This window comes from Microdochium trichocladiopsis, assembly GCF_020744255.1.
Source record: "Microdochium trichocladiopsis strain MPI-CAGE-CH-0230 chromosome Unknown B0I36scaffold_7, whole genome shotgun sequence".
Taxonomy (NCBI): domain Eukaryota; kingdom Fungi; phylum Ascomycota; class Sordariomycetes; order Xylariales; family Microdochiaceae; genus Microdochium; species Microdochium trichocladiopsis.
In genome coordinates, this window is record NW_025763550.1 from 2,646,599 (window position 1) to 2,665,278 (window position 18,680).

An 18,680-nucleotide genomic window follows, 5' to 3' on the forward strand; every position below is an offset into this window, starting at 1 on the left:
TGACTTCAACGGTCACTTGCCAGGATCGCATGAATGAAGAGAAGAGACGGATGTTACGAAGAGTAGAGCGAGCCTCGACCCCTGGGAGGGGAGAGGGGGGCGGTAGCCAGTCAACCATTGAGTTCAAGCTCCTGTTGTACGCACGCATTCATGTGAGAATGCAAGAGGGTGCCTTGATGAGGAAATGTGTCGCGTGCCTCGTTCTGCCAAGAGCCAGCAGCAAGAACAGCAAGGCAGTGAGTGTCTGGGATCTGGGATGACATCCTGGCTTTGTGGATATCGGAGCTTTAGTGCGAGGAATTCGCGCGGCTGTGAGCTGAAGGATCCCAGCGGCGAGTGCAACGCTGCTATTTCTGAGTCGCCAGTGCTGATGTTGGGCATGCCAAGTGCCACAGAGTTGAAACGAGAAGCGTCGAGTGTTCGTGGGCCGCAAGTCTTGGCTGCGTGTCGCTGTTGGCTGCACAGCTGTGGTGGTGGCAGGGGCCCTGGCTGGGGAGTGGGACACCACCAAATAAGCTTGTCTGATCTCCCAGGGGCTGGTATTAGAGCTGCCGGTGGGGGGATATATTGATTGCCTGTTGTCCGTCCGATTGACTTGGGCTTGCGCAGGTAGGCGCCTTTGATACGAGCAACGAGGTGTTTCCCGGCTTCTGGATGAGAGCACGAGTGAATGCGAGAGGCTCGATCACTTCGCCGTCGCACCTTGCTCTGCAGTGCGAGGTTATGCGACGGGCAGGCGGCAGGCGCGACCGCGTGTGCGTGCCTTCCATCCATAAAGTACCCTGCTGCTATCCATCCGCACAGCCTTGAAACAAGATCGTCGGCTCCGGGTCACAACCTCGTCTGCGACTCCCGCCCCGATTCTGCGACGCCTTGGCAGCAACGCTGCTCCACGAACATGGCCAACCATCACCCTCCCTCCGTCCCAGCTGCCGCAGTGCTCCGCCCTCGGCCCTTGCGCTGCCCGGCCGGGGTTTTTGTTTCCATCGTCAGCTGCGCGTGTCTCTCCTCCCTTGGCCAGCCTCTTAGACCTACACCTGCTCGCCTTCTGGTGTCTGCCCTTTGTTTCACGCCGGCCTCTTCCCTTCATTTCTCCTCTTCGTTGTTCCCGGTGACGACGACATTCTCTTCTTGACCAAGGCCCTGGTGGCATCGTTTCCCGGACCGCATCCGTAATTCTCCTTCCGATCGTTCGCAACCGTGCTTGCTTGTCGAGCACACAAAGTCATTCTTTTAGCAGTTCCGCCACTTTCGATCATACACGGCCGCCAGACGGCATCATCCTGACAGACATAGACACGGCGCCAAGTACCAAGGACCAGGGATACGGCTGCCACGAGATCCAGACGGTCTTCGGACACAGGACACCACAACGCCAACATGGCCTACAACTTTCCCAGCACGATCAGCGCAGCACGGATATCAACCTTCATCAGCACAGCCGCCTGGATTCAGGGCACTGTCGCCACAGCCGGCGACGTCTGGCTGCCCGAGGATGCACTCAACAACTTCCTGCAACGCCAAAGCCCAGCCGTTCTATCCCAGCGAGACGCCAACAACGGCACGACACCCTCCCCAGGCGGTGCAGCCCCGCCAGAGTCTGAAGACTCGTCAGTGGGCGATGAAGAGTCCGCAGACTCGAGCGACTCGTCTGCCGACGGCGAGTCCGGGGCCAGCACCGCCGACGGCGACGCGGCGAAGGATGGCATGGACCCAATCACCTCGTCGCCAGTGCAAGGTGGTCTCGATGGAACTTCTGGAGGGTCTGCCCTTCCAGCAGACGGCGGCGATGCGAGCCGAGCAGCGTCAGGCTTGAGTCCTGGAGGACAGGCTGCCATTGCCGTCTGGGTCGTCATCGCTGTTGTCGCGGCGGGGGTAGCGTTTTGGTGGTTTCGGCGCAGACGCCGGAGGAACGCGCAAAGCAGCACAGCGTCCGTCCAGGATCCAGAGGCTGCCCGCTCACAGCCAATGGCCGCCCAGGGCGCTCTCCCTTCGATCCTGCCACCGATGGATCCGGCATTCATCCAACGATCCGAGAGCCGCCAGTCAGGCGCAGGCTTCGTGATGCGTGCGCAGCCTCAGGACGACGACGGCGTCCCCTATGAGCCAGCCTCGCAGTCGTGGAGACAGTCACCACCCCCCGGAGCTTATGGCGGCGGCATCGCCCAGACCACACTGAGCCGGTCAAACTCCCGAGTCGGACTGCCTTCGAACCCGCGGCCTGGATCGCAGCGTGGGTCGCAGCGCGAGCTTGTTATCGGCGCGCCTATGATGGGTGGCCCTTCGTACAGGCGGGATCAGGACGCGAGGACTGTGGTTACAGCGGATACCGAGAGCACCATTTTCGAGTGGCGGTAGATCGAGTCCTATTTGCACACATCAGCTTGTAAACGGGGACACGTTGCTTGTTCTTTGGCGAAGGATTCTATCGAGTTTGACTTTTGGCTATGGTCGGAGGTTTTTTTTAGGCGTGGATCATGATCGTGATAACAATGCAATTGTGAGATTTCCTTGGCCCGGATCTTCACTGGCTAAGCTCTGCCCTTTTTCGCTCGTCCTCAACATGATCTTGTGCCGTTCCACTACCTTAGATTCTGTAGTCCGTGAAAAGCCGAGTCTTAGCGCGGCTGCATTCCCCGTCAGCAGCTTACATCTTTCACCAGTGTCAACCCTGAGGTCGCCAAAGAAAAAGAAAAAAACTGAAATACCGAGCACCCATTTCTTCGGAAGGAGGCGTGCTGGCTCACAGACCGTGGTGGCCGCCCTTGCAGCGAAGCCGAGGAGGAGCATTGGTAACTGCTAGGTTTTTGAATCCGACATTCACCTCCAGGTTACTTCGCTCTATTTCGGCCCTAGGAAATCAACCTCTTACGGAGGATGTTCATCTTCATTTTTCATCCCCTGTATCTTTTCTTTGATTTTCTTTGACCCCATGATCTATCTTCCAGACCACGTCGAAGACGCGACGCATTCAATCTAGTTGTCTGCGCTCGAACTCTGTGGTGACGTATTTCATGCACTGTCAAGAGTTGTGGTATTCAAGAAAGACGACGGTCCTTGTAAAAGGTCTCCAACACTGGAGTGTTCTAGCCGGCGTACGGATCACGCTATAGGCTGTTGTTGATTTTATATATGCCAATATGGGAGAAGGTCTTGAAGTCACGGCTTTGCTCGAGCCGCCTTTTTCCAGTTCCCTGACGAAGCGCACAAAGAGATGCGCGCTAGAATTACAAAAAAGGAAGCTTCTTTGCCCGCCGTCGAAAGAGCTTTTGAGATATATACACGCCGTATGGGGCAAAGTTCGACCTCACGCACGGAAGCGGAACCCGTCCCACTCGTCTTCCTCCTCGTCTTCGTCATCCTCGTCTTCATCCTCGCCCGCACCTGGGCCTTGCATGGCGGCCGAGCCATTCTCCTTGCCCTCGGCGATGGCGTGCGTCATGGCCGCCTTGCCATTTACCCGCACCTCTTCTCCTGCCGCGTCGGCTGCTGATGCCTTGATGTTCGCCAGGCTGCCCTTGCGCAGCTGCTCCCTGCGCTCCTTGAGCCTCTTGACGCGGCCCTCGAGCTCCTCCATCTCGTCAAACTCCTCTTCCAGCGCCCGCGCCGCGTCCTCCTTCTCACCCGCGATCTGCGCGTCGAGCAGCTGTTTCCGCTGCTCGTTCATCTCCTCCTGCGACTTGGCCTCCAGCTCGGCTTTGGTCATGGCGGGTGCGGATATCGTGGCGTCGGCATATAATGATGATGCTGCTGCTACAGGCGCGGGAGCGGTGCTGGCCGACGCTGGCCGGTCATCTGCAGCCGCGGACGCGATGTCCGCCTCAAAGGCTGCCCATTCAGACTCGTCCACCGCGGGGATTGCCGCCGCAGACGCCGGTGCTATCCTTTCCGGCAGCGGCGTCGGCGGCTGCACTGCTGTCGAGGACACCGAGACTCCTCTGGAGACATGCGATGGTATTTGCAGGGCCTCTATGGAGATGGGACCACGGCTATTGTTATTATTATTTGTGCCCGACGCGCCGGCTCTGCCGGGTGCGGGATCCTCGATGCTGGCCAGCGGCGAGCGGCTGCTGGCAGCGATTGTGATGTTGGGCGTGGACGTGGCCGAGTCGGAGCGGGCGAGTGGCGTTGCTGGCCGAGAGGGGATCGCGATCTCGACCCCCTGGACGGGCGTGTTGGATGCCCTCCTGCCTAATATCGGAGGGCTGATGGTCTTCTCCCTGGTCGCGCCGGTGGCAGCGCTGGCGTTGTTTGTGTTTAGGGTCGGCGGTGGCCTCGCTGTGCTGCCGTTGCCGTCCTGGCCGGTCTTGCTACGCTTTGCTCGGAGGGATGCGGCAGCCTCGTCGCTGTCCGCGGCATCGTCCATGTCGTCATCATCTTCGACATCGTCGAGTTTCCGCTTGGCGGAGGGGTTTGAGTCGTTTGACAGTGCCGCTTGCTGCTGCTGCTGCTGCTGTTGTTGAAGGACTTTGAGATTGGTCTGGTGGTTTGCACTGCGGGTGTGGGCGTCCCAGAGGGATTCCGATCTGATGTGTTCGTGACAGAGCTTGCACAGCAGCTTGCCAGCGTCCGAGTATGCGGCTTGTGGGTGTTTTATCCTGTTCTCGGAGCGATGAGCCCTGAGAAGAGCGCGGGCGTCGGCCATCGTCTGTGGTTCGAGGGAGATCTTGGAAGGGTTCTGAAGGATTCGAGGTGTGATTGAAAAGTGCTGGTGGGTTCAATTGAGTGACGCAAGAGTCTGCTGAGGATCATGCGGCCACGACAGACACGGGAGGTGTCGCTGAAGGAGATCTCGCCAGGTGTGAGCGCGGGAGAAGGAGAAGAAGGTGTCAAGGATGAGCTGCGTGCTGCTGCGTCGACGAATTGGCAGATGCAAGTGAGCCGTCATTGCGACCCCCATGCTCTCTGGTCCAGGCCCTGCCGGGCTAGCTCGAGCTGAAGCAGCGGGCGCGGGTGGGCGCTGGTTGGCTGGGCAGAGGCCATGTGAGAAGGGCCCCCCAGCACCGGCCGACGCTTGGAGCCGCCCTGCCCCGCGAAAGGCGCCCCCGACGTGGGCCAATGCACCAGGAACGGGGATAGCTTGACCCAGCTGGTGCATGCACGTCTGCGCCGCCAGCTCTGTGCATTGCCGCCATTGACAGAGTCAGAACCACCACGGTCCCTTCTCCCACAACTCCCCGGCCGCCGCCATGGACGACGAGGACCAGGCTGCCGTGTCGCGCTCGACATGGCCGCCGCCGCCCTTCTTTTGGAAGGACTTCACCCCCGCCGCCATCGAGCGCATCGACCAGCTGCGACACGAACGAGCCGAGGCCGACAACATCACCGACCCCAAAGCCATCCAAAGCATCCACCTCGAGGGCTTGCCCCGAGACCTTCGTAACCTCCAGCCACCTCCCGAGCCTGCCGATGGGCGCTGGCGCGTGTTCGGCGCCAACTACCAGCTCGCCGACGAACTCCCATCGCTGGACGGCACAGAGATCCGCCGGCTTGTTCCCAACCAGGAGGAGCGCGACCAGGATGGCAAGCACTTTGACCGGGCCCTCACTATGAAACGCCTGGCCAAGAGTCTGCTGCTCAACTTTCTCGAGCTGACGGGCATCTTGTCGATTAACCCTGCAGAGGTATGTGGCAAGAGGAGAATGACCCTGCGCTTGGACTGTCGTCCACAACAAGAAACACAGCTGACGCTTCTGCTCCGCTCAGGCCAACGACAAGATTTTGGACATCCGTGACCTGTTTTACAACTTTCACCACTTGATCAACGAGTACCGCCCTCACCAAGCGCGCGAGTCTCTGATATCCATGATGCAAGCCACCCTCGACAGGACCCGGGCCGAGACAAATGCGATACGCGATGCAAAGGAAAAGGTCGAACGTGTACTCGAGGGCCTGGGGAGTCTCAAGGTCGAGGACGAAACATCCCAGCCGGACTCCTCGTCAGCCATGAATGGGCAATCAAAGACAGATGAAAAGGCTGCTTGGCTGGCAGACAGCGATGAGATGTGGAGAGGAGTGCTGGAGGAGACGTTATGACCGTCACGTACTACCACGAACGGTGTAGACTGTGACAGCAACGGCAATTTTATGCACGATTCCCAACTCGTTGACGAGGCCAGGAAAGCGGCCCCTCAGCATTGAGTCAACTTTCACAATATTCATAAGCAAAAACCACATAAAGAGGGCGCAACACGGATCAGCAAAATGAGGAAGTCAATTTCTCATAAATGCCGGATGGGCTTGATAGTTACTGTCCACCGAGTCGACTTGCGTCCGTGGAGTATCCTTGTTACCCCCCAGATTCCCTCTAGCTCTTCACATGACAGTGCAAGGGATACAGCAACAGTCGTAGTCACCGCACTCGATGCACTTGGTCTTGGGCCCGGCGGGCTTGGCAATACTTCCGAAGGTGGACGAGGCGGCGCTGCCCGGGCCATTGTGGTCGACGGGGGCAGCCAAGGATGAGTGCGAGTTGCAGGCCATTGTCTCAGTGGCTTAGTCTGGCAATGAAGTGGTCTAGGTGTAACTGGTGTTTAGTGGCTAATCTGGTGGATGCTTGGCGGAAGGTGCTAGCTCACTAATTAGACTCTGGCGGTGATGGAGCGCGAACGAGGTTCTGGCGAGATGAAGAGAAAAAGAAGAGCAGTTTGGCAAGAATACTAGGAGAAGCTGCGGAGCAATGGCCGTGGAACTGTGGCACTTAATAGACTTTGGCACGCATGGATGCCCTCGCCAGCCTTGACATCAGGGACGCGCAACTCCCGTGCAGCGTGCGACAGCACCGCCTGCGGGTTGTCGTCATGCCTGCCTCTACGTGTGGAGCTCGAGGTTGTCCCAGGCTGGGGGCAAGCGGCCCCTGCGAGTTTAGCCTTGGACTCGGAGACATGGGTCTTGGTCGCTGGCTGGCTGGCCCGCCTGGAGCAAGCAGTCAAGCCGCGTCTGGTCGCGCGCGTGTCGCAGCAAATCAACCATGCGCGGATGGACCCCGTAAATTGAGAGCTGCCTGCCGTGAACCACGACGGCGACAATGATGCTCAACTGATGGTTTGCGCCTGACGAAACAACCCACCCACCCACCGGACCTCACAACGCTGCTGTATAGCTGCGAGATGCGATTGACACCACGCATGCACATCCGGCCACTATGCGGATAATCAAGCCATCATGGCTGAGCCACAAAGGTATATGCCCATCTCCGCCATGCGCATCCCGCTCGCGATACAGCTTCCCACGCACATCGAGTGATCGCAAACAGGCGGGCTGACAGCTTCTCTCTGTGCCAGGCGAACAAAAGGACTTCGAAGTCTATAGCTGCCATGTCTCGCCCGATGGGAAGAGGCTGGCCACGGCCGGCGGCGATGGCCATGTCCGCGTATGGTCGACCGAGGCCGTCTACAACTCCGACGACGCCTCCTACACAAAGCCCCGCCAGCTCTGCCACATGAGCCACCACCTTGGCACCATCCATTCGGTCCGCTTCTCCCCAAACGGGCGCTACCTCGCCTCTGGCGCCGACGACAAGGTCATCTGCATCTATCAGCTGGAGAGCGGCCCGCCCACTGTCGCGACGTTTGGCACCAACGAGCCTCCCCCCGTCGAGAACTGGAAGACCACGAAACGTCTTATAGGCCACGATAACGATGTCCAGGATCTCGGCTGGTCCCACGATGGGTCGATTCTTGTCTCTGTCGGGCTCGACTCCAAGATTGTCATCTGGTCCGGGCACACCTTTGAGAAGCTCAAGGTGTTGTCCATCCACCAGAGTCACGTCAAGGGCATCACCTTTGACCCGGCCAACAAGTTCTTTGCGACGGCAAGCGATGACAGGACAATCAAGATCTTTAGATTCACCTCGCCCGCGCCAAACGCCACACAGCACGACATGGCCAACAATTTCCAGCTCGAGACGACCATCAGCGCGCCCTTCAAATCATCCCCCCTCACAACATACTTTCGGCGGTGCTCGTGGTCGCCAGATGGTAACCACATCGCGGCGGCCAACGCCGTCAATGGACCCGTCAGCTCCGTGGCCATCATCGAGCGATCGCAGTGGGACAGCGAGATCAACCTGATCGGACACGAAGGTCCCACGGAGGTCTGCATGTTCTCGCCCCGTCTTTTCCATACCAAGAAGCCTGCCGAGAACGGGACCACGAATGGGCACGCCCCGGCTGCCTCCCTCGTGACGGTCATTGCCTCAGCAGGGCAGGACAAGACGCTCAGCGTGTGGAACACAAACACGTCCAGACCTGTGGTCATCCTGCAGGACCTGGCTGCAAAGTCGATTTCGGATCTGGCCTGGACGCCAGATGGCCAGACTCTTTTCGCGGCCAGTCTCGACGGATCGATCGTGGTTGCCAAGTTCGAGACAGGGGAGTTGGGTTGGGTTGCGAACCTCGAGGAAACGGACAGAGCTCTGTCCAAGTACGGCGCATCTCGAAAGGCTATGGGCATTGCCGAGGATGTGGACGGCCTGCTTCTCGAGGACCACAGCAAAGAAGGCGAGCGCAAGGGAGTCGAATCAAGGATGGGCGCTCTCATGGGCGACTTTGAGCCGATGGCCACGGACGCCCCTGCTACGAATGGAACGAAGGCGACCGAAGCCGGGACACCAAAGGACACCCCCGCAAGTGGGACAGCAACACCAAAGGAGAAGGACGCGGAGGCAGAGAAAGCGTCAGAGGCGGCCGACAAAACGGCACAGCGCGTCAATGAGCTCAAGTCCAGGGTGACTATCGGCAAGGACGGCAAGAAGAGGGTCGCACCTATGCTCATCTCATCCTCGGGGACGGGCCAGTCTTCACTACCTCAGACACAGCTCGTCGGTTCAACCAAAGCAAAAGCTGCACAGAATGATGCGCCACAGAGCATACTCGATCTCTCGAAGCCTTACGATGGCTTGCCAGAGGGCGGACTTGCTGCTATGCTGCTTGGCAATAAGAGGAAGGCGATAGTGCTGGACGGGGATGACGAGGACGACACGGGGCCCAGGCGGCCTTCATCCATGCCTCGTGCTATTGTGCGAAATGGCGCCGAAGGCCTTGAGCAGGCAACACTTGAGCCACCACAGAACGGTGTGGTATCAACACCAGAGTACCTCCGCCCTGCCGTCCTGAATCCTTCAATATCCATATCACAGGTCCGCCTTGCGGTTCCAAAGATCCGCTCACACATTGTGCGCTCCCTTGAGCGTGGTGTACTGCTGGAGAGCACCATAGACGACGCGACACGATTCCCCGAGAATGTCGTGCTGGAAGCCAGGAATCCTGTGGCAGTTAGAGACCCGTCACATATCACCGCCACGAAGCGTGGTGCTCTCCTGTGGCAGGACTTCCTCCCCAGAGCCGTGATCCTCGTGACCGGCAACAAGAAATTCTGGGCCGCAGCCTGCGAGGACGGCAGCATCTACACGTGGACGCCTGCTGGCCGCCGACTCATCAACGCAATGATCCTCGAGTCACAACCCGTTATATTTGAGTGCCGTGATTCATGGCTGCTGTGCATCACGGCTGTGGGCCTCTGCTACGTCTGGAATATCAACACTCTATCATCACCACACCCGCCCGTCTCGTTGGGCCCTATTCTCGAGCTTGCCATCAACTCTCTACAACCCCACGGCGCCATGCCTGCGCCAGGCGTCACGTCCGCACATCTCAACTCCAACGGCCACATTGTCGTCACGCTTACCAATGGCGACGGCTACTACTACGCCCCGAACATGTACTCGTGGCAGCGCCTTTCAGAATCCTGGTGGGCAGTGGGTAGCCAGTACTGGAACAGCAATGACTCGTCCATCTCAGCCCTGCAGTCTACAGCCGTGGGACCTGCGCTCCCCGACCAATCCAAGAAGACTGCGGCAGAGCAAGACACTCCAGTCAGCGTGTCAGCCGGCATCATCCCTTACCTCGAACGGCACACGACTAGCGAATTTCTGCTCAAGGGTCGCGCCTACACGCTCCAGCGCATCATCAAGACATTGCTGTCCAAGGACGGCTTCGAGGGATTCGAGTCCACCGTCAGCATCGCGCACCTGGAGAACCGCATTGCGGGCGCGCTTCAGCTCGGCGCCAAGGACGAGTTCAGGCTGTACCTGCTCATGTACGCAAAGCGCATCGGTGCGGAGGGCTTGAAGGGGAAAGTGGAGGAGCTGCTGTCGAGCCTGCTCGGTGGGATCCTCAAGCCGAGTGCCGCCGGAGATGGCACAGGCGAGATTGAGCCTGACCGGAAGGGCTGGTTCAGTCAGGACGAGTTCATTTGTGGCTGGGACCGGAGGGAGTTGTTGAAGGGCGTCGCCATGATACTGGGTATGTATACTGCTTTTGCTTACAAGCACACCCCCTTTCCCGTCTGCGTGTTACTTCCAACGCTTGTTGGGCATTAGTCGGAAGACATCTCATCGCTAACCATCGTTTCTGCGTATCCAGGCAAATTCCGAGAACTGCAGCGTATAACAGTACAATATGCCAGGATCCTGGACCTCACCCTTGAAGCGGCGGGCGATGACGAAGAGGAAGACGATGAGGACAGTGATGAGGAAGGCGGTGGCAGCGATGAAGAAATGGACGACGACAAGGACAAGGACAAGACCAAGAACAAGGAAAGCGGCGCGGCGGCGGATGACGTCCCTGCTACTGCTACTGAAGGTGGGAATGGCAGTGGAGGCAGCGGAAGCAGCACTAGCAGTAGGAAAGGCAAGGGGAGGAAGAAGGACGACAAAGACGCCGACGGGGACGAGGCCATGGCCGTCGAGCCTTGAGAGCGGAGAGGAACGGTTTGTATCAGCGCCGGGGGTTTAGCCGACGGGAGATTGGTGTAACAAAATGCCGCTGGGTAACCTCTACTGGCGGTACCATGGGCAGGAACATTAGAATATTTCAAGGGTGTTTAGTTGTCGGCGGCGGCGGCAATTTCAGAGTCTCTTGTTTGCGTTAAGGACATGATGGGAGAAAGCTAGGTAGCTGCGGCCTTCGGGGGAAATGGATCTTTTTCGTGATGGGGCAACTGGCTTTCTACAAATTGACGCGTGTGTGCAGGACCATTTGGTCTCATCACGTTGGACTCAATCTTTGTGCCTACTTGGCGGGATACGCTACAAGCGCTTCTCCCTGTGCCCATTCTTGCTCCTGCTCTTTTCGGCTTCAGAAGGTTCGTGCTAGGCCCTAGGTATTTTGTTCGATGAGAGATGTCCCTCCAATTGCCGGCTATAGCTCAGAAGCCGATGGCACTACATAGGGAATATGATTCCCCGGCCTCTGAGAAGTGTTTGTTCCGTCTTTTTCCTTTGATCATCGCTTGAAGGCTTTCTTGACAGAGAACGGTCCCCATAGCTGGGTGACCAATTCCGAACCCCCTTGCTCCTGTAGCATGTGTGGCCTACGTAGAGAGCGATCCTTGGGAAGGCAACTCTGGCGTCTTGGCCATGGATCTCTCGGCAAGCGAGGCTTTGCCATGTTCCTGCAGCTCAGACTCTTTTCGAGGAGGAGCTCTCGTCGCTGTTTTCTTTGCGGCATCTCGTGTTTTGTCCTGCCGTGGGGTTCTGTCAAAGGCGTAGGAAATCGCTTGATCTCGGGGATTGTTCCGTGTGGGATTGCATTTGCGGGTCTCGGCGGTGACATTTGGGGGGGTTTTTGGGACGTCTGAAGTCGAGCAAGTCTCACGGTGCTGTGCTTTGGTATGATCTTGATGCTGGTGTATCACGTGGAGACCTGCTGGTGATTGGGTCTTTCCGCATCTTATTGAAGGAGCTTGTGTCTCGGAGGAATGTGGACCAAATTATTGCTCGATCGACAAGGAACTCCCAGCTGGGAGGTATGACTCTGAGGGCCTGTCGACGTGAGAAGCAGTTGTTTCATGCACATGATCGTGGTGGCATTGCCTGTTCCCTCTGGTCGAGTCGATGCTTTAATGAACCTCATCATCCCTCCATATCGCCGCGCGCGCTCGCTCCGAGGACCTGAATCCACCAACGGTGTCGTCTTTCCGCCGCTGGCTTTGATTGTGAAAAGAATGCTTCTTAACGGGCGGGCTCTGAATGAGCCTGTACTTTATGGACTCCATTATTCTCAGCCTCACATATTTACCTTAGAGAGTCTTGCTCGCACGACAGCGCTCTCTTTCTCGCTGTGTGGTTGGTGGTCAGACATGGGCTTACTTTTATCTTGCCGCATTCCCGATTGTTTGCCCGTCCTGGACGGTATGTCTCCTTCTTATGGCTCCAGTGTAGTATATTTCCGTCACCACCGCATTGTTGATCTGTGTGGTCTGTGTGATTTGCTCGTCGGCCGAAATGGCTTGTCCTGAAAATTTGAATAGTTGCTGAACTAGCTCTCACAAGTCTGTTCGCCCTGCGACGTGGTTCTATCGCGAACTAGTTGATTTGGCAAGTATTAGACCCCATGGCGCTGTCGCTTCGTGCTTGGCCCATTTAATCTCGAGACTGCGATTTTGCGTGATTTGAAAAGCATCGACAGACCTCCAATTTTGCAAGAGAGATCGGGAGGTGATGACGAGTGCTGTGCCCGGGCACGATATTTGTGAAAACTTCGACGGCGGCTTGCCCTAGAACCTTTCTTTCGAGATATGGCTGTAAATAATCCGCCCGTGGTCCAGGTTGGAGGCACGGTCTTCCTCGCTGTCAGAGCACGCGCTGAGGCTAGAGGGTGCCATGCTGATCGAATGGTGCAATGCGCCTCGTGGACTCGCGCTTGGTCTCCTTTGACACAACAACCAGATCCATGAGATTTGATGTCTCGTGTGTCCAAAATGCTGAGAAGGCGGGGATTTCTGACGGCTCGAATGTTGTTTGTACCTACACCAGCCTCAAAGGAGAGCTGGGTCGAGCTCATTGGGGCAGGCGTTCTCGTGACAACAAAGAAGCGCGACACGCATCGCGACGTGTCTGCTCGAAGTGCTCGATGAGGTTGTGTTCGAGGTCTCTTTTCTGCCGTGGAATTCAGCGTCTTCGAGATTGGAGTGGCGCGGCGAAGTGCTTGCTGTCGACATCAAAATTGGGGCACCCAGCTGCCACCAGAACAGGCACTTGCACCACTTTCAGCATGACTGGTCAGTTATTGGACCTTTGGCAGCAAGCGGGAGGAAATTTATCCGCTACATTCAGATCCTCATAATCCTCTTGCGCATATGCCACTGGGCTTGTTGTGCCGCCATCTGAGAAGAGGCATCAGGCGAGGTGGGGAGGCATATCGGAGCCGATTCCACAGTCCGCACGAAATGATAATGCTTCAAAATAGGATTCCTATCATTTTGAGCCATACATATGGCTCCGGTGCGCCTCTGGTTTGTGAAGTTTGTGACAACTTACTGCTAGACACGAGAAGAAAAGTTCGTTATCTTGAGGCGTGCCGACAGAACGTCTCACGAGATGTCTCCAGGTTTAGCGGCGTTCCTTCGTTCGACAAGCATAAATAGCATACATCTCGAGGGTCTTCAAGTGATCACGATGATTCGACTTAGGATGGCTAATCTCCGTGGCCCTGTAGATGCAGCATTGTCATGTTTGCACATAGATGGGGGGTGAGTGTCCAGTGACCATGGACCAAGGACAACAAGAAGAAGCGCGAAACCTCGCGTCAAGGACACGCCCGTCGCGCCCTGTGGGCATCAAAACTTGCACGATGCTTGGATGAGACTACGAACTTATTTTCTTGACTCGGGAGTCTGTGGTGCATTGCTCTGATCTCGGACGTTGACCTCGTTCTCGACGACTGCTGTTAATTCGTGGCGGAGCAACCCATCAAACGGACGGCGCTCCTTCCTCTCACGCCAGGCACTCCTCTCCGTGCACCAGGGCAACGGACCTACTCCTCCCGCCTCAAGCACTGAGTCTCTGTCTGGAGAAACATTCTCACCATCACCTCAGACCAGGTGAACACACACTCTCTTTCTTCCCTTCATCCCAATCAATCTCGACCACTCCTTCAGGTCGGCCCTTGCCGACCACACGATCTTTTCAAGAGACGTAGACCGTCATCATTGTGATCCTCGTTGGCCCTGCCCCTCACGGCATCGTCCTGCCTGGGATTCATCGGAATGAGTTCTTCGACTCCTCACCACCGCCGGAGTGGAGGTGGTACCAGCCACTCCTCTCGTGTTGCGAGCTTCCATTGTTCCTCGACTGCTCGCGCAGGCAATGACAAGGGCACTTCAACTTCCAAAGATGCTCAGGCAGACATACCTTCTCCCAACAACCAGCTTTTGCACGCTCCAGCATCTTCCAAAAACTCATCTACTGTGGTCAGTGACAAGGATGGTGTTGGTGATGTCCGCGAGTCACCTTTCGCTTGGGCGTTTCTGGCGCGAAAGCTCAGGTAAGCTTTATAGGATTGTCCGAGAATACTTGCCCTCCATCGTGTCGTTTTGATTTGAGATGTGTACTAACGTGCTCTTCTCCCTTTAAGACGCCTCTCGTCCCGCAAGATCTCAATCCCTCTCCTTGTGCTCTTTGTGATCTCTAGCAGTCTATGGCTGATTCAGTACGAAGCTGCCATCATCCAGCCGTTGCCTCGTCCTTCGACGGATGCTGATGTCTTTGCTCTCGACATGTACTTGCCGCCTATCGCCGAGCTTCCTACTTCGTCTGCAGCGGGCCAGCAGCCGAGCGGGATCGACGAGGTCAAGTGGCTTCGTGACCACACATTCCTTGAGCCTGAAACCCTCCCAGCACGCACTGTGAAGTCGTTGCTCGCAACTCGACCAAGAGCCACATTCCTCTCACTGGTTCGCAACTCGGAACTTGATGCTATGATCAGCAGCATCATTCAGGTAGAGGCCCGGTTCAATAGCAGACTCATTCATCACTATGATTGGGTCTTCTTCAACAACGAGCCTTTCACCGAGCACTTCAAGGCCAGTATTCTCAATGTAACCAGCGGCGATTGCTTCTTCGAGACGATCCCGGACAAGCACTGGTCCATACCTGAATGGATTGACAAGTCACGCTTTGGCGTCGGTCGCGAGTTCATGGGAAGTATTGGTGTTGGAAAGTCGTGGCTTGAGAGCTACCACCACATGTGCAGATGGAACTCCGGTCTATTCGCATTGGAAGAACGTCTCAAGGACTATGACTACTATTGGAGAGTGGAGCCTGGTGTAAGTTGAGTCCTTTTGTCTACAATAACAGGCCCCTTGGGAAGCACTATACTGACTGGTGCGCTCACAGGTCAAGTTCACATGCAACGTCAACTACGATGTGTTTCGTTTCATGAGAGATAACAAGAAGGACTATGGCTTCAACATGGCAATCCTCGACGATGCGCGATCATTCCCCTCGCTCTGGGACCGGACACAGAATTTCCTCAAGAAACACCCAGAGATGAAGGACCAAGCTGCTGATATGGAGTGGCTGCTCCACACCCAAGAAGAGCTCGGAACCAGTAAGGTGCCTGTTGGCCTTGAGAAAGACCGAAGCGGTGGCGGAGATGAATACAATAACTGCCAGTTCTACTCAAACTTTGAGATTGGCTCACTCAACTTCTTCAGAGGCCCGAAGCATCAGGCCTTCTTCAACCATCTCGACCAGGCTGGTGGCTTTTACTATGAGCGATATGGCGATGCTCCAGTCCACACCCTGAGCGTCTCAATGTTCTTACCAAAGGCCAATATCTGGTTCTTTCGGGACATTGGCTATGCTCATGGACTGTGCGAGCAATGCCCTCCTCATGTGGCCGACATGGTGTTCCCGTCAGGCAGCGAGACGGGACATGACAGTGGTCGTTATGGCGCACCGGCTGAGTACCACCGCCTCAAGCAAATGGTCGCCGGAGGTGTGAAGCGGCAGCAGGGCATCCCAGGCCTTCAGTGTGGCTGCACTGTCACGACGCTTGACGAGAATTTCACCAAGCTCGTGCCTTTTGAGTCAAAGCAGCGAAAGCCTATTGCCTCGTGCATCCGACGATGGTTGGGGCGCCTCTATCTCCTTCCAAACGTCACGAAGCGACCTCTTGCCGAAGTGATCAAAGCTGGTGGCGATGGCTATGGTGGTTGGCGCATCGAAGGCCTCGAGAGCAACCCTTTCCATGAGAAGGAGGATATAGAGCATGCCGAGGATGGAAAAGAAAAGAAGGGACCGGAGACGAAATAAGGAGGAAGCAGCAACATGACCTTGGAGGATACCAATGTGGATACATTGGTCTGGATCGGCCATGGGCAAAGCTGGCCTTAGAGATTGCAGGAGGTGACGCGAACAATCTGGCTCCTTTTGGTTGTCAAGCCCGCTGAAGAGTCCTGCTGTGTAGTATGCTTTACTATGCATCCTTCCCGGTGTCAAGGCAAGTCAACAATGTATTTAGGACCATAGGCAGTAGTATGCAATGCAACGGTCCCCAGAATGCAGCCTGCGCGTCGCGAGTGTCCTGCGTGGTCTGGCCATACCATCTTAGCATAATGACCAGTCAAATCGACCTTGGAAAGCTTGGTAGGGCTGTGACAGATGGTCAGGCGAGCCCAAAATTCCAGCATGAGAGGCAGGCACTACAATGGAAGTTGTCTGTTGCCGCCTTTCCACAGACTAAGCAGAAGCAGCCTGCGCGTGAAGGCGTCACCATCCGTTTCACACAAGAGGGTGAAAGCTCGCCCGCATCAAGATCTTCAGTATAAAATGGAAACAAGGAGACGTGCTGCGCAAGCCTATTTAATTAATACAAGCGACGGCAGTTGCCTGTAATAGGCTCTCCAAGGCCAGGGCTCGACTTTTTGGCCCAAATCATGCCCAAGTGCCATCACATGTGTCTTTGACTTTTCTGCATGAAGGGGGAGTCTGCTTGAAGGTACATGCCATAACTAATCCTCGACGGCATTACGCAAACCACCCTTTCCATGGATGATCCCTCCCCTCCCTCCAAAAGGGTAGTGATTGGTTGGCTCACCTTGCCCATTGTGACGCCGACGCTATGCTTTTCCCCCGCATTTCCCAGTTTGGGCATGTGTGTGTGTGTGCAGGGGGGGGGGTGATGCGAGAGCATCCTCGGCATCTCTCATGGGCACTCTTGTTTCGGGCTTGGTTTGTTGTCTTGCACCATGACTGGGAATTGGAGACGAGGAGGGGAAGGTGGGCGGGGGTTTCATCCTGGCTTTTAGTGATGGGCTGGGATCAACAAGGCGAACCCGGAGTTGGACTGGATATGCATTGGGGGCTCGCCGTGGGATTCGTTTCCGTCGTCAGGCACCTCGGCCTTCCTACACTAGTTGGCTTGACATGGCATGGCCTCGCAAGCTGCTGTAGTGGTGCCAGGGGGGGTGCCTGTGCGCCCCGTGGGGAAACAGGGGGATGATGCTTCGCGCAGGGTGTGTTTGGAGGTGGAGGGAGTGGCAATGGCTATCTTGCGGAGGAAACGGAGAAGGGCCGGGGGATACTTATGTATATAACCTTGACTTCCTGGGGCCTTGTCATGGTGGGCAATGGAAACGGGGGAGATACATCGATCTCGCTAGTTTTGCAGTGTTCACGATACCAAACTTACACGCACGTCGCAAGCACTCCAGGATCTTTGTCCGGACCTCCTAACACGAAGCAATCACCAAGATCTGGCCCCTCCTCTTTGCCCGACCGAAGTAGGCAACCAGGCGAGACCCAAAAGACGACGCAAAAGATGCGCTGCTCATCAACCTGTGTTGCCGCCAGCGCACTGGTGGCTTCAGCCATCGCGACCAACGTCCCCCAAGCCGAGCCAGCCCGTGTGGTCCGAGAGTTCCAGCCACGCCAGGCCAACGGGGATGGTGCGCCAGGCAACCTACTCTCCAGCCTGCTGGAGCTCGCCAATGCGTTCGACCTGACTGTCTGCATTCCGGGAGCGCTGTCGCTCGTCGGCGAGCTGCCGCCTATCCCGTCAGGACTGGTCAACAACGACATCATCACGCAGGTACTCAGCCAGACGACGCTGGCGTCCGACCAGATCTGCGACTTTTCGATTACTGGCAAGGCCGGAGAGCAGATGACGAGGTACTGGATCTCGTTTGTCGCTCTTCTTTTCCCCTCTCTCTTTCGTGGGACCTTGCGGCACAGCCTGCAGCCAACAAGACACTGACATGATGTGAACGCCAAAAGCTTTCTGCCGACATGGTACAGCTGGTACTCGGCGTACTCGTCGACGATTGACCACATCATCTCGCAGTATGGCTGCACCAAGGCGACGAGCCTGGTCCACACGGTCGAGGACTACCAGACATGTCCCGCGGTATCGGGCATCATTGCGAGCGGCATCACTGCCGCGTCGACGACGACTTCGACATCGAGAGGTCCGGCGCAGACGAGTGCTGCCACGACAACGAGCAGCAGCAGGCCCGCCGCCTCGAGTGCATCGACACCGGCGCCGGCTCCGCCGAACGGGAGTCCTAGACAGGCGGGGCATGTTGTCGCGGCGGCGGCGGTGGCCGGGTTGGCAGGTCTTGTAGCCGCGTTGTGAGGGGAGGTGGTCGGATCGGATGTCATGATCTTGCTTGGCAGACGGCAGGGCTTGGGGATCCATCGCGAACGAGAGGCAAAGAGAGAGGATGGGGATATCGCTGAGAATGGCTTGGAAGTGCTCCGGATAGAGGGAGGAGGAGAAGGGCCGCATGTGAGGGTGGACCAATATCCTGTTCCTAGTCCTGATCAAGCTTTGGGGCTCGAGAAGAGCAGCGACAATGGCGTCCACCGGCACTAACCTTGTGCTGCATCGCTATCG

The 18,680-nt window shown here is 56.8% G+C and overlaps 7 protein-coding genes across 7 annotated transcripts; 6 read left to right on the forward strand and 1 right to left on the reverse strand.

The window, feature by feature from the left end:
• The first annotated feature begins 613 nt into the window (after nt 1–613).
• B0I36DRAFT_146089 (uncharacterized protein) lies at nt 614–1,315 on the forward strand. Its single transcript, XM_046148441.1, has one exon. It carries the CDS (start codon nt 671–673, stop codon nt 1,133–1,135), a length of 465 nt encoding a protein of 154 aa, XP_046010792.1. The 5' UTR covers nt 614–670; the 3' UTR covers nt 1,136–1,315.
• A 65-nt stretch (nt 1,316–1,380) lies between these two features.
• Nucleotides 1,381–2,358, forward strand: B0I36DRAFT_365115 (uncharacterized protein; the record flags this gene model as incomplete). The annotated part of the gene is made up of 1 exon (XM_046159090.1): nt 1,381–2,358. One exon carries the CDS (start codon nt 1,381–1,383, stop codon nt 2,356–2,358), a length of 978 nt encoding a protein of 325 aa, XP_046010793.1.
• A 705-nt stretch (nt 2,359–3,063) lies between these two features.
• On the reverse strand, nt 3,064–4,835 carry B0I36DRAFT_328409 (uncharacterized protein). The gene has a single exon (XM_046154588.1). It carries the CDS (start codon nt 4,643–4,645, stop codon nt 3,308–3,310), a length of 1,338 nt encoding a protein of 445 aa, XP_046010794.1. The 5' UTR covers nt 4,646–4,835; the 3' UTR covers nt 3,064–3,307.
• A 300-nt stretch (nt 4,836–5,135) lies between these two features.
• On the forward strand, nt 5,136–6,120 carry B0I36DRAFT_146103 (mediator of RNA polymerase II transcription subunit 7). The gene is made up of 2 exons (XM_046148442.1): nt 5,136–5,624; nt 5,707–6,120. The coding sequence occupies exons 1-2, from the start codon at nt 5,190–5,192 to the stop codon at nt 6,034–6,036; spliced, it is 765 nt and encodes a 254-aa protein (XP_046010795.1). The 5' UTR covers nt 5,136–5,189; the 3' UTR covers nt 6,037–6,120.
• A 1,024-nt stretch (nt 6,121–7,144) lies between these two features.
• On the forward strand, nt 7,145–10,756 carry B0I36DRAFT_246601 (TUP1-like enhancer of split-domain-containing protein; the record flags this gene model as incomplete). Its single annotated transcript, XM_046150240.1, has 3 exons — nt 7,145–7,181; nt 7,284–10,304; nt 10,425–10,756. 3 exons carry the CDS (start codon nt 7,145–7,147, stop codon nt 10,754–10,756), a joined length of 3,390 nt encoding a protein of 1,129 aa, XP_046010796.1.
• A 4,004-nt stretch (nt 10,757–14,760) lies between these two features.
• On the forward strand, nt 14,761–16,099 carry B0I36DRAFT_247231 (nucleotide-diphospho-sugar transferase; the record flags this gene model as incomplete). Its single annotated transcript, XM_046150293.1, has 5 exons — nt 14,761–15,029; nt 15,119–15,125; nt 15,185–15,392; nt 15,438–15,592; nt 15,797–16,099. The coding sequence occupies 5 exons, from the start codon at nt 14,761–14,763 to the stop codon at nt 16,097–16,099; spliced, it is 942 nt and encodes a 313-aa protein (XP_046010797.1).
• A 1,081-nt stretch (nt 16,100–17,180) lies between these two features.
• On the forward strand, nt 17,181–18,529 carry B0I36DRAFT_146120 (uncharacterized protein). The gene is made up of 2 exons (XM_046148443.1): nt 17,181–17,956; nt 18,062–18,529. Exons 1-2 carry the CDS (start codon nt 17,373–17,375, stop codon nt 18,417–18,419), a joined length of 942 nt encoding a protein of 313 aa, XP_046010798.1. The 5' UTR covers nt 17,181–17,372; the 3' UTR covers nt 18,420–18,529.
• The last annotated feature ends 151 nt before the right edge of the window (nt 18,530–18,680 follow it).